The following is a 14,585-nucleotide window of genomic DNA, read 5'->3' on the forward strand; positions in this document are numbered from 1 at the left end:
TAACATAGCTAATGTTAGTGCTAGCCTAGCTATTGACAATTCATTCAGAACCCTGAAAGACTAGGAACATGGTAGCATGTTAAAAAAAAAAAAACGCCCCTAAAGCTTCTTTTTACTCTGTGTTGTAACTTGCGGATGAGGTGAACTTGCTAATGCTTGCTAGCTAATGATGGTAGCTAGCTAGCTAGCTCCAACTCACGCAGCGTTTCATTTACCTCAGAATGAAATCGCAAGTCGGAGCTGTGAAAGCAGTTAAATATTCAGAGAATCTCAAAAAACAGTTCGCTAAAACACTTCAGAGTTTACCGCAGCCGGTTTGACGATCATTTACTGGTGTTTTGTGGCAAATGTAACCCAAAAATGTCCCACTTTTTTAACTTCCCAGGTTAGCATAGTTAGCAAGACCAGTTGATAACACATTATGCATTATTGTACAGATTAAATCATGATGGAAACACGTCCACGGATAGAAGTAGGACAGTACTGAGTGTTTGACGAATTTGATGAGACACAAACAGACTGTTGGAAAACTACTGCTATTACTACTGTTGATGTGCGGTGCCGCCATCTTGGATTTTAAACATCGAGTTATTGAGGCCCTGCAGACTTTCTGAGGAATTTTCTTCTTGGAACTCTTGGAAATTCCGACATCCCAGTTCAAGTGCAAGAATGTAGCATTGGCTAGCTAATGGGCTAGCTAATGATCATGAACTCAACTGTACAGTAGCTGTACTGTAAAATCCAGAGGAACTTGCTAACGCTTGCTGACCTCGCTAGACCTGTGTGTTTTTCTTGTTGTAGCTAGCTAACATTAGTGCTAGCGTAGCTAATGACTGTTCAGGACGAATCCGAGAGAAGGGAGGCATGTCGGTAGCTTGTAAACCCACTTATTCAACTCTTGTCAGTGTTGTGACATGAAAACAGTCCGGTAAAAGACGAGGTCTCTGGGACAAAAAGGTCAAAAAGTTCTTGGTCAATCATCTACACAGAACAAACTCTACGACTGCTAACGGGGCATGCTGAAATCTGAGTGACGTAGGTTGAGACTCTCTGGAAGGTCTCCAACATGCTAGGCTCATTTCACAATTTTAAAAAAGCTACGGGCAGGATTTGGGGGCCGAAATTTCATTGAATTAATAAATCCGTTGAATTAATAAATCATCGAGGTTTCGCTAACGTCCGTCCTGGCTTTCTCCTCAGTTTACGTGCAGCGTATGTGGTAGTATTCAGGTTCTACACCTCATTCAAACGTGAAAAGCACTGGAAACACACCAGAAAAAGAAGTCTCGACCCAGTCGTGAAGCATAACAGCCGTTTTATTTCCGAGCTACATCTTCCACTGGTTTCTTAACAGATTAAAAACCATGATTATTTCTACAGTATGTGATTAATGATACAGTAAGCGCACAAGAACCAATAGGAAAATCCTTCTCTTTTGGCGTATCTAGGCCTCGGTCCCCTAGCTTAAAGCACATAAGGCAGTCAATGTGTTTGCATTGTCAGACAGCAGAAATCGTCAAATAGCACAGAATCCTTTCCTCCATTCATTCTGTTTACGTTCAGAAAGGCGCACCGTGTTTTACGCCAATCAACGTTCATCACAGTCTACTTTGTAACCGTTCTGTTTGACACGTTAAGTCCTTTTAGGTGCTTTGGGTTCAGGTTTATAGACGTTACTGACAGTAAAAAAAAAATAAAAATAAATAAAAATAAAAAAAGACAGTAGGAATGTCAGGACTACAAAACCAAGCGCTAAGGGCTAATTTCAGGCATCGTCCAGATGTCTTACGTTTACAGTGCTTTAAAACCAAGAATCCATTATATTTGACACACAGAATAAGATAATAATAATAATAAAATAATAATAAAAAAAAAAGATCTGCCCCAAATTAGCATGGGTTGACGCACTTAACCTCTAAACAAAGGGGTGCACAACATAACAGTAACAGGACGCTGGACATACACCTTCACTTCTACTGAGCCTGTATACGGTTTCTAGAACCGAACACTCCGCATGGCAAGGTCACCCCAACCCAAAGACCCCGTTCACACCTGGTGAACAGATTTCAGCCCCATGCGTTTACACTGGGTGGTCAAATGCGATGGCGGTGTGGGACGGAATATGCAAATCCGCTCCTTGCGCAGTAATTATTACTGGTGTTTCAGTTGTACTGGGAGGTACTGGTTTTGGTGGTCGATGCATCCTGAAGAGACTGGGGTGTTTCCACTGCTAGAATGTGGCCTGGCGGCGTTTTAGATCAGACCACCTCCTGAAGTGGTTTGAGGGATGGGATTTGAAGTGATCTGCATTAGCTAGCTCGGTTGACGGTTTTTCAAAAGCCCCTCCCACTTTTCCGATACTTGCTCAAGACGTTACTGCAGTGCTACTGTAAAAGCTGAGCAGGCATGTTTACTACAGATCTAGCGAAGAATGCACTGCCATGTGGTCAGTCATGGTTTTCGCGCTAATCCTGATTTCAGATTTGTAGCGCTTGGTATATACGTCATTAATTATTACTGACAGAACCATTCCTTTACATCTGATTTACAGTTAAACCCATACACACACATACACACACACACACAGACGTACAACCACTAGCTGGTGATTACCATATAAGACCTTACACACTGCTACTATAACAGGACTACTAGAAAGGATTTGACAACTGGAGCATTTCACCACAAAACCCACTTACAGTTCAGACTTGTAACATCGATTTATCAAGAATTGTTTTTTTGTTTTTTTGTTTTTTATCAAAAATGAAGTTAAAGATGTGCAAAAAGCTGAAGGTGCGATATTTACATTGTGGTACGTTGGCTTTCTTTCGTTCGTCCTTTAAAAAAATAAAATAACTGAATGCTACATACAGTACGTGCACGAAAACAATCCATACAGATGCAACGTGAACAACAAAAGCCTGTTCGGAAACAGTCGGACAGGACAGAAATACAGAAAACTGCCACGATGACTAAAGGCAGCTCTCTGTGTTACTGATAGCATCGCAAAATTAACCCTAAAAGATCAAAATTGGGCAGGGTTTAATTACATCTAACTATGCAATAGCCTAGTGGTGCTGAATCCTGGTCCTGGTGGTCTGCCACCCTGCTCCAACACCCAAACTGTTCAAGGGGGCCTTCAGGGGCATCTGAACCGGTGCAGTAATTAGCATCGCAGCATTAGCATATGTCTTGATCGGTTTAAACACTGACCATTTCCGATGGAACGGAGACATCCCTGAACCACAGATAAGAACGATACAGTTAACCATTGCAAGCGACGGACAACAATCAACAACCAGGGGCCCGATTTACAACAGATTTCCTAAAAAAAACCTTACGAACGATCTTAAGAAAAACTGTAAGAAGTTCTTAAGAATGTTCTTCTTAAATATTCTCTGAAGAAACTCAGTTTGTTTATATTTTCTCAAGTCAAAATTTGGCTAATTTGTAACAGTCTTTTATGCGGCATTTTATAGTTTACCATTAACAATGTAAAATAACTTTGTAAATTTTCCAATTAAAGATTCTGTTAAATCCATACAGTGGAGAGAATTGAAATCATTTCTTTAATTAAACCTGAAAATTCATTATTTTTGAAGAATAATTTCTTAACTTTTTTCGTAAGCATAAACATTAAGAAAAAAGCACATCTGAAAATACGTTTTTTTGTTTTTTTTTACTGCCATGTCAAAAGTGCTTTCAATGAAAAGTCCTAAATTTCTGTCAAGAAACATGGTCTGATTCTCATTTATGAATTTACTTTTCTTTAATCAATTCTTCATTAGGGTCTCGTTATGGAAGCCTGTTCCCAGCAGGTTTAAGAAGAATCAGCCCCTCCCCTCTCGTTCTTCTCAGTTTCTGACAAAATGATGACTTACTATTCTAAATCACAAGTAATGTATATGTCTAAATGATGATATACTGTGTCGAGTAGTTGATTTTTTTCAATTGTTTTAATGAATGAAATTTTTTAAAACTTATTTTAACATTTTAACCTTATTCTTTCCCCAATTTCTGACTTCTCAGAGTAATACCTTGCTGTGACTTATTTAAGTAACTTATTCTTTTATTCAACTGTGATTCCTAATATTTTGATTTGTTATATCAAAATGACCTAATATTTACAAAATAATTACAAATAGTTTTTTTTAATTATGACTATTTCTGAATAATTTATTTAAACTAAAAAGATAAGAGCCCAGACACTAGGAAGTTTTAAAAAATTTAACATTATAACAATTTTACTTAATCCAAATTTGAATTTATTTAATATCTTCTCTTTTAAATTATGTTTATATTTTTCCCTCTTAGTGAAAAAAAAGAACTCTGAATAACCTGAATATGTGCTGTTATACTGAAATAACCAAAAGGCTGTTAAATGAGACTTTGTTCCTCAAAATGTTTCACTTATTTTCTAAATCGTTTGGTTTTAACACCTTACATTTTTAAATCATCTTAAAAATGGGACAAAGATCTGAGGCTGGATTCACAAAAGCTTTCCTATGAAAAAGAATGTTATGTCTTCAACGCAATTTCAAAGAAATCTTAGGTTCTTAAATATTCTCTTAAGAAAGTCTTATTACAATTAAAAATAACATTGAAATTGTCAGTGGATTCAGGATACTGGACAAAAAACTAATTGTTTAACACTTTCAATAAACAAGAGCTGGAAGTGAGGACATTAATAACAATCTGTACTTTTTATTAGACATTATTTCTGTAATTTATGTATTTATTTAAACTGATCATTTTAGAGAGTGACCTTCTGAACTCTAAAGTGTAAAGTATTTTATTCTGAATACTAATTGTTCTTAGAATCTTAAGTTAAATGTTAAGAAGGAAAATCAGAAAGTCTTAGGACTTTTGAAGGCTATCAATATATATTTTTCTTCAGTAAAAAAAACAACATTTTTGTGAATCCGGACCACTAGGCCTGTCATAATTTTTTTTGAGAAACTGTCCCAGATATCATTGCGATAAACAATTTTTTTGTAATTTTAAGACCATTTTATGCCACTGATATTAAGATAACACAAAGCGAAACAATGTTGTTACACCCTTTAAAAAGCAATGGACTTAATAATTAAGAATATTCAGACACTGCAATCGGAAAATATTATTTTTTTAAATATCGTAAATAAATAAAACATGAGTAAAATAAAACACCTTTTAAAAAAATGTCGGCATACCGGCTCGTTCATGTGAATGGGCTCTCCTTGGTCTTTTTGCCAAATTGTTTCCAGACCGGAACTGTGAAATGGAATTGGACTCCGCAGTCTGATATATCGAGGTCATGTCCATTCATCTTATGATAAGTCGATAACGTAATTATCGTGACAGGCCTAGACCTAGGCTATTACTTTTTTTCCTCAATCTGGCAGGAATGGGCTTGGAAATGTCTTAGGGACGATGTTACACATTTCACTTGATTATCTAACCAGAAGTAGCCACTAGTGCTTCAAAAAAAGCTAAACAGTGCTCATAAAAGCCATCACTTTCTGCTTTTCCCAATGCCCCACATGCCCAGGTTTACCACCTGACTCAACTCTACAGTATTTCATTCGGAAGCTTAAACACATTCCCCTCACAGCAGTACATCCTTATGCGTGATCCACACTTAATAAGTATAAGACCCCTAGCACTGTAGGGGCTGTAGGGTCATCCAAAATCACCACTTGCCCTCATCACTAATGCTCTTGTGCCTGAATGCACTTAAATCCTCACAGCAATGTTCCAACATCTAGTGTAAGGCCTCGTCAGAAGAGGTCCCCTCTTACTACCCTTGACCCGATCCGATCCGAGTACCCTAATGCTGACCGTCAGCTGGTACCCATCCAATCCAATCTGTGTGTTTATAGACAAGCCCCACAATTTAGTGTTAATGACCGTTTACAGTGTGGTGATTTATTGGACCAGGGCCAACAGCAGAAATAAATAAGTAAGGTCACAAAAGGTCACGAACAGGGTCGTTCTCGAGTTCCTCGCTGCGGCAGTCGGCTGCTGAGAATTAAGTCTGGTAATTGCGGTTAGAGGACGCCAGAGGGCGCTTAGCTACAACAAAACCAAGGATCGGAAATGGATCAAGCTTTAAAAAAATAATAATAATAATAAAATAAAATTAGTAGCTACAGTACTGGCGAGTACAAGCTTGAGGATGAGTATTTGTGCGTGTAGAAGTTGGGGAGTACTGTAAATAGGAAAAGGCCATCTTTGGCACTATGAAGAGACACTAGACACTAGACTAGTGTGTATGTTGCTTGGCTAGCCCATGCCTCTGTTTCGTCATCACACATGGGGTGCATTTTAAGCCATTTACACCATTTACAGTACAGCATGCACCAGGGTTGGGCGGCATTCAGCCTTTCAAAAATACCGACAGGATTTTATTTTCTGACCTTAGCAAAGATGACGTCAGCATCCTTAACCTTAACTAACGTTTACGGGCTAACGTTCAGTGGCTCAGCCGTCTCCTGCAAGCCAAATCTCGAGCCAATGCCGCTTTTCCATCGGCAGCCGGAGTCAGAGAGAGCACAACTGTCTGTGCTCTGTCCAGGTGGGTACTATGTCCGGGTGGGCACCAGGTGGTGCTGTCTCTCCCCTTACAGACGTTTGCCTTCGACCTGCTGCACCGGTAGCAGGTCGAAAAAAGGCGGTGACTGCTTTTGTGTGTATCGGAGATGATGGAGAAGTCCTTACCCTAGTGTCGGGAGCACTAGGGTATGTCCTTATCTTAGTGTCGCTAGTGCTAGGGGGATTTCCTTCAGTTAGAGGGTTAACTGGTAGTACCAAATTGGGGTAGAATTTGAAAAAAGTTTATAATCGAAATAAATAAATAAATAAATAAACAACGACGTTTTTGTCTTTTTCCAGAAATCAGCTGGAAGGCCGCAGCAGAAACAGCTGTTTAATAATAATCAATTTCTCTCTTTTTTCTCGTAACAAGCGTTTGATATAATCTGTAAACACTGCTAATTCTTCACTCCATATATGGACAGTAAGTTGTTTTTGTGGGAAGAGAAAAAAAACAAACAAACAAACTAACAAACTTTTGAGCCTGCAGCGGTTTGGCCCCGCCCATAAACGCTAAGGTTGTAAAAGGTGCATTTCAGCCTAGACTGCACCATAAAGTACAGCCAGTGGTTCCGACTCCGGTCATTTACATATACAGTCCTGTGCAAAAGTTTAGGCACCCCCGGTCGGATATCTGTCTTAAATGCACAGTCACAAAAAATTGTTTTTATAATCTAATAAAAAAAAACAAAAAAACATGTAAGAATAAATAAATAAAACCAACAAAATATGTCACAATAATTAAATAAAATGCAAAAAAGGGGACTTGGGGTCTTATTTAATGGATTACGGCCCCTTAAGTGAAGGCCTAACTCTTATACATCTCGAGTACATGACTGGGGATTATTTTTGTGTATTAAATAAACTCAAATATGGGTCAAAGTGGCCAACGGAGGTCAGGAATATCACTTAAGCCTAGTGTGAATGACAGTGTTTCTACTGTAAAGCAGACTACCAGGCACACACTCACTCTGCTGCCATAGACATGCTCTGCTGAATGTTACTTATGTATATATATATATATATATATATATATATATATATATATATGTGTGTGTGTGTGTGTGTGTGTGTGTGTGTGTGTGTGTGTCTTTCAGTTACTTAAACCTTAAACCAACCAAGGTCCCATCCACGGAGCCATCCATACGCTGCCCTAAAGATGTGTTCTTTCCTAGCTACTGTTGTGAAGTTGGAGCATCTTTAGATGTCCATTCTTGGAACCCCTTATTTACACAACACCCTGAACTCCCTCGAAAGCAAGAGTCCGCCCATCCAATCAAAACAGCCGTGACATACAAGCTATTCAGGTTACAGGAGACATTTGAGAAGATCAGAAGAAGGATACTGCACACTGCAACTTGCGTGAGGCAGAGGAAACGTCCACTGAGACAACAGAGCTTAATACTGTGGAGCTGATGACGACGCTCTTTCCTCCAGACCAGACCTCTTGGATGGAGAGGACTTTTTTAAGAGGTGTGGATAAGAGAATGGAAGAATAGAAATCAGAGGTTTCTGGGCCATTTTCAGGTAAATAAACGGTTCCTGCTTGAATGACTTGTACTTCATGACTGTTTTGACTGGAACTACGATGGTGTCTGGCATTTGCAGAGTTCCTTAAATGTCAGTGTGAAAGTAAGAACACCCTGAATGAAGGTGTCAAAAAAGGTTTGAATGTTTGGTAAAGCTTGTCCACCCACGCAATGGTAGCTATGAAATGAGTGCAGAGCACAGATGGGTAAATTCCCCATTCGCACAATGACTATATCCCTAACTAACACAGTTTCATAGTGTTTAGCGAATAGCCAGAGCAGTTACCGTATAATAAGCCACGAGATCAAAGCCTGCATGATAAAAGCAGGCTTAAAGAAGAGCATTTGACATGTTGCTACTTTGCCACCGGAGGCAGGTTGTTTTCGAATGTTTGTACAGATGACTGGACTGACTGAAGCGCTTTCCACACTTGAGACAAGCGTATGGTTTCTCTCCTGTGTGAACACGGATGTGCTTCTTGCAGTCCGTGAGCGTGAGGAAGGTTTTGCAGCAGATCTTGCAGGCGTACTTCCGTGCCCCCTCCACCACCAGCACATTGTGTTCAGAGAGCGCCTTCTTGCACTTAGAGAGCACATCAGCAGACGCTCTGGTCAACTGGGGCGGCGGATTCAAAGTCGCGCCGTTTCCGCGTTGGCCTCCCGATACCATTCCATCGAAGCCGGTGCCGTTCAGCAGCGCAGACGAAGACGACGAGGCGACGTCTTGCAGATTAGCCCCATCTGTGCGCACTGAACCGCCCCCTGCTGCCAGCTTGGGGGCAATGCGGCGATAAGCAGGAAACCCACAGCCACCGCCGCTGCCAACGCCGCCCCCGCCGCCCCCGCCACCTCCTCTGGACAAGCGCGGGAGGGCGTGGAAGCCCAAACTGTTCCTTTGAAACGAGAGAGTGAGCTGCTCCGCTGAACTGCCACGAGAGTTCCCCAATGAGGAAGAAGAAGACGACGACGCGAGACCGTCGTGCAGAGGCCGCAAGACAAGAGCGTCCGGCGGCAGGGCTGGGAAGTCCTGCGCGTCCCCGGAGAGGAGGTTCTGGGAGGGAGGGAGAAGCAGGCTGGAGGACGTACCCGCTGAGTCCGTATCGAAGAGGAAGCGAGAGGGCTCGCGGTCCAGCCGGCACTCCCCTGTGGTGGTGTTGGGGATGTTCTCAGCCGGGTTCGAAGACAAGGTGCTGCACTCAAAGCCTTTTGTGCTCAGGAAGCTGGAGATGCGGAATCCGGAGTCTAGAGCCTCGCTGCAGGACAGCTCCTCCCTCCCGGCTCCGACTCCTCCTCCTCTTTCTCCTCCTCCGACCGGCCCCTTGCTGCCTGGAAGAAGCAGGTCGGAGCTGGGCTGGGCTTCAGTGAAGCTGTGCTCGCTGCCCTCAGGACTCAGTTCCAGCTTCTCACCTGCTGCCTCCACCTGCAGACGTAGAGCAAACAGGCTGACTTACCCACAAAACACCACAAAGTCCCAAAACTAAAAAAGTAAGGCAACTCGTGTTCAAAGAGAACACAAACTAGAAAGTCATTTTTTTAATGAATAAATTCCAGTTACCTGGTCACTGCCCTCAGCCTGCGAGGTGACATCGCTGGTCTCGTCGACGGGCTCAGGTGAGCTGAGCGGTTCGCTTTTCACCACCACTTGCGGTGCTTCCTCGTCCTCGCCTCCATCCTTCACCTGCACCCCGTCAGGATACTCCTCCTTGCGTGGCAACATCAGAGGTTGCTCCACCCCACTTCCTCTCCCACCGTCTGACTGGCTGGGCAGCTGCACATCCTCCTGGCCTGCGGACCTCCGGTAGTCCCTCCCCTCGAGCAAGTCGCTGTCGTCCCCAGTGACCACCCTGGCGACCACCACGTCCAGTTTGGAGTCCTCTTCCACGACTTTATTGTGGGAATCCGGGGAAAGAATCTGGTCCCCTCCAGTTCTACATTCCCCTTCCCTCAGGGTTCCCTCAACTGGTGAGGAGAGGCGTGGCCTCTGCCTCAAGCGTTCCGCTTCAGAGCGAATCAGGGAAAAGGCCTGTTTGCGCTTATGGAAGCGACGCGAGGGGTAACCGTCTCGCTGATCTGCCAACCCGCTTCCCGAAACGGATCCCGCTCCTCGGCCAGCGCCGCCCCCTTCTTCCTCTGTCCCGCCAAGGGCGGAGCTTACCAGGCTCAAGCCGAGCTGCTGTAACAGAAAAGACCGCTGGAGACGAGAGTTAGCTGCAGCGGCCACCTGGCTTCCAGGGTGCTGGCTCCCAGGGTGCTGGCTCCCGTGCTCACCAGGGGGCGACATGGGCAAAGTCCGGGTGGTCAGGTAGTGCTTACAAGCCTTCACTACGGTGTTCAGATGCAAGTGTGACGCAGCCAGCAGCACGTCCATGACGTTACTCTCCCCTAGCATCAGGGTGGAGGTGTACATCATGTCCACAAGGGCAGCGAAGGCCTCGGCGGTCACCACCTCAGAGTCCAGCTGGATCATGCTCATGCTGGCATCGCCCTCGGCGACAGTGAACAAAGCGCGGAAGTGCGTGCTGCAAGCGGCCAGCACGGCGCGGTGCGCCTTAAAATGCCGGTTGCCCACAACGATCACGCAGTCGCACAGCTGCCCGTGGACCCGCTGGTAGTTCAGCTGCTGGAAGATCTGCTCGAAGTGGCCCGGGAAGTCCATGATCTATGGGGAAGAGAAAATCAGACGTTCAGCAGAAGTTACTGTTACTGTAAATAGAGATTTTTAATAGTATATCTTAAAGAGTATATCCAGCCTCACCCTCTCAGCACATTAATACACATTAGAGGGCTGAATCGAGTGTGTGGAGGTGGGGTTTAGTAAAGAGGGGGTGGGACAGAACAGATCTGATCAGAGACAGTGGCAGCACCAACATAGGAAGGTCACTGCCCACCAATTCATAATGGAGATTTAGGGGAAAACCCCTAACCATCTGTGAGACCTTAACGCTCAGCCAACAAAGCAATGAAATCCTCCTCTTAATAATAATAATAATAATAATAATAACAACAACAACAACAACAACAACACCACAGTCCTTCTGCAAATAGCCCTTGATGACCGCAAATAAATTAGCCATGCAAATTTACTTACTCATTATGATCGTAATAATCGCAAAGGTTAAAGAATTTATACCCCAGTGCTTTTCACAGCGAGACTAATCCAGATTTAAGGATTAAGGCTCAGACTAGCCCGTCTTATCTGATCTGACACACACTCAGACATGTCTTGCCTGATTTTGGAGACACTGGATGTATTTCAGGGTGTATGAGTAAACCGCTGTCTGTTCAGGTTTCAGTAATGCTAATGGCCTGCCAAACGTCCGTTCAGTAGGGTCGGGCGATAAAACTGTGTGTGGGCTTGCGGCTGCCTATCTATATTAGACGCAGAACGGAAATATGACAGATCAGACACGGGGTTACTTTAAATACCGCGGTACACAATATTACTGTATTACCGCCTGAGCTTACCACTCTACTGGCTGCATACGTTTCTCTATGGTCTCAGTAGAAGGTTAGAGGATCAAGGTAGAGTTTGTTTGTTTTTTTAAATGGACAAAAGTATTGAGACACCTGCTCGAATCAAATGTGGTTAAGAAAAAAAGAGTGCATCCTGCTTTTGTTGGAGTAACTGTCTCTACTATCCGGGAAGAAGGCTTAGATTTGGGAGCAGCATTGCTGTGAGGATCTGATTGCATTCGGCCACAAAAGTGATGATTAAGTAAACAGCCCTGAAGTATTGGATGGAGCAGCATCCATCATCATTCCAGAGTACACAGCTCTTCCACTGCTCCACACCTCAATGCTGCTGGGGGGGGGGGGGGGCTTTATAATACCCCTCTAGCCCACGCCTGGCATTAGGCAGCCTGGTGCCAATGGGCTCATGTAGATCTGCTCCAGAGAGGAGTCCTATTCTATTGGCAGTACTTCTCTACAGGGACTAGACACGCTGTGTGTGCATGTGCAATCAGTGGGTGTCCACAAACATTTGGACACACAGTGTCCGGTCTCAACGCAGCGTTATCGATCGGGTTGCTGAGCTGAGTAACCCTAGCAACACGACGTCGCATCCTAGGCAACGACTTGGTGCGGGCGAGCTAGATAGCCAGCTAGCTTAGCAGCAGCTAACCAACTAACCTAGTTAGCCAGCTAGCCAGCTAGCTAGCCAGCCAGCCAGCCTACGCGCCGTTATTTGCACCGACACCCAGAAAACGCAGCGTGTTAGCGCGACATGGTGGACATGACCAAACATACACGACGTTTAAATGAACGTGTTTAACATCGCAACAGCAGCAGAGACAGAGGACAGGCTTACCGTAGCGCGCTAGCTACTAGCTAGCTAGTGCTAGCTCCTCCGCCCGGCTAGTTAGCCTGCCTGGTAGTCAACTCACAGCGAGAGAGCAAACTAGCCTGTTAATAATACCACAAATAAAGGCTCGTAAACGACTGAGGCCCGACTCCTGTATCACATAGCAGCTGGAATATCCTGCTTTAGGGCCAAAACAGCTGTATTAACGGGCTACAAGGGTCCATTGTGAGTGAACGGCGCGGTAACATTAGCGAAGGCTAGTTAGCTAGCTAGCTACGTGCTGGGTTGCCAGATGCCGCACAGCACATCCCTCCCAACTGCGGTGAAAACCCGTTATGTGCTGCCAGTTTTCACAAGAATCCCCCTCTTGACCTGTTGTGTTTTTTTTTTTTTTTTTTTTTTTTTTTCTGGCTCTATAACATCATATTAAATTCAATTAGCATTAGGAATTAAAGTTACCAGTGAATTTATTTATTATTCATTTATTAAATATTGTTTACAACCCTGTTACTCAGCCTTGTACTTTGACTGCAGGTAAAATGCAGACTGCCTTGCGCTAGTTACGCTAAAACTTCAGCGTCCCTAAGAAAAACGACATAAAAGTGAGCCGTAAATGGCTTTTATTGCCCCTTTTTTATAATACATATTAAGTAAGTAAAATAATAAGTGGATGGGGTAAAAAAATGCTCAGATGCTGTTTTCCAAGTCCGTTTACCACCCTGTTATGTGGCCTCAGACTGAAACGGGCTGTTTATCCATCTATAGAGGGATATATTGGATATATTATTGGCTGGTTTGCAGCTGAATAGCCTTGCCTATCACAGCTTTTAACCATGAACTGAACCCCGAACGTTTTTGTAATTATTATTATGCGTGTGCTGTCCTTTCAGTCTCCTCTTGGTGTCCAGTTGGCACCATGTGTGGTTAGCTAGCTGAAGAGACTGTAGGGTTCGCAAACGACACGCGCTATACCATTACTTCTGTGGAAACCCCCCCTACAAAAATCAGGCCTACCACTGTGGCGTCCACTTCCTCAGTATTCCTGGTTTCGAAAACACCTGCTGTTTTTAACCTGCCCTGAATTTGCAGAGAGATCCTGCATCGTCTGCATCCTGCTCTGTTAGATATCTGAGTACTGTCTGTGTGAAAGTCTTGAGCGAAGTCGTGAGGAGGGGTCAGGAAGCTGGTGTGTGCTCTGTGGTCCAGACCAAGCAGGTGTGATCACACCTCACGCTCACAGCTCTAGTACGTCATAGAGAAGGTGTTAGATTCTGCTGCTCGCTGCAGATCTAAAACTGTGAGCCTGCGAGAACCTGCCCGAAGGAGTTGTTTGTCTAGTTTGTAAAAACGTAGTTTACCCTTATTAATATGTTTATATAAATCTTTTCACACAGTGCTTATGAAGCCGTCCACTTCCCTGTGGTCCTATGATCAGAAAAGTGGAGAACGTAATTCCCAAACAGCTCAAACGCTTAGCATCGTATTGCCAGCGACAGTCTTGTAGTCTAGCACACGGAACGTTCCCGCAGGACGTCCAGGCTGGTTTTTACGTCCGTCTGCTTTGAAGTTAACCCACCCGCCTCTGCCGGTGAGACCTTTGGGAGAGGTCGTCGACCAGCGGAGTGTGCGAGACACCACAGCTACAGTGAACTTTAACATAGTCGGTAGGCAGATGGTCTGACGCAGTTGGCAGGGGCGCCCAGCGGTCAGTCTAGAGTGGGCGGTCACTCTTTGAGAAGAGACAGAGATAGTTCTGATTGGATTTATGGAGAGCAGAGACTGTTGAGCACAATCAGTGTGTCTGACGGCTCCGGCAGGTCTGACATTAAAAGGAGAGAGCCAGAAGGTAACACAGACATGGGAGCACCCTGAAACACTGGTGTCCATCTGCTCCACTGTCACCAAACCTAAGTAATCGCGTACAAGTGGCAGTCCATGTGTCAAGTGGCAGTCCCTGTGTCCATGAACCCCTGGATCTGCAACCTTTATCTAAGGGGAAACATAAATTTTACCAAAAGCCGAACTAAACAGATGAGGTTTCAGCCTAGCCTTGAAGATTGAGATAGTGTCTGAGCCTTGGACATCATCTTACCGCCCAGCCCTACAGTAGGTGTCCCAATAATGTATTTTGGTATGCAGTTTTATTATGTAATGCTAATTTCAGAACTATTCTTTTTTTT

General features: G+C 44.0%; 1 protein-coding gene across 1 annotated transcript; it reads right to left on the minus strand.

Moving 5' to 3' along the window:
• Positions 1 to 1,298: 1,298 nt before the first annotated feature.
• Positions 1,299 to 12,690, minus strand: zbtb5 (zinc finger and BTB domain containing 5). Its single transcript, XM_072670315.1, has 3 exons — positions 12,412 to 12,690; positions 9,658 to 10,761; positions 1,299 to 9,522 (listed from the first exon to the last, which is right to left on the minus strand). The coding sequence occupies exons 2-3, from the start codon at positions 10,756 to 10,758 to the stop codon at positions 8,434 to 8,436; spliced, it is 2,190 nt and encodes a 729-aa protein (XP_072526416.1). The 5' UTR covers positions 10,759 to 10,761; positions 12,412 to 12,690; the 3' UTR covers positions 1,299 to 8,433.
• Between the last annotated feature and the right edge of the window lie 1,895 nt (positions 12,691 to 14,585).

The sequence above is a fragment of the Salminus brasiliensis genome, chromosome 24 (genome assembly GCF_030463535.1).
Source record: "Salminus brasiliensis chromosome 24, fSalBra1.hap2, whole genome shotgun sequence".
Classification (NCBI taxonomy): Eukaryota; Metazoa; Chordata; class Actinopteri; order Characiformes; family Bryconidae; genus Salminus; species Salminus brasiliensis.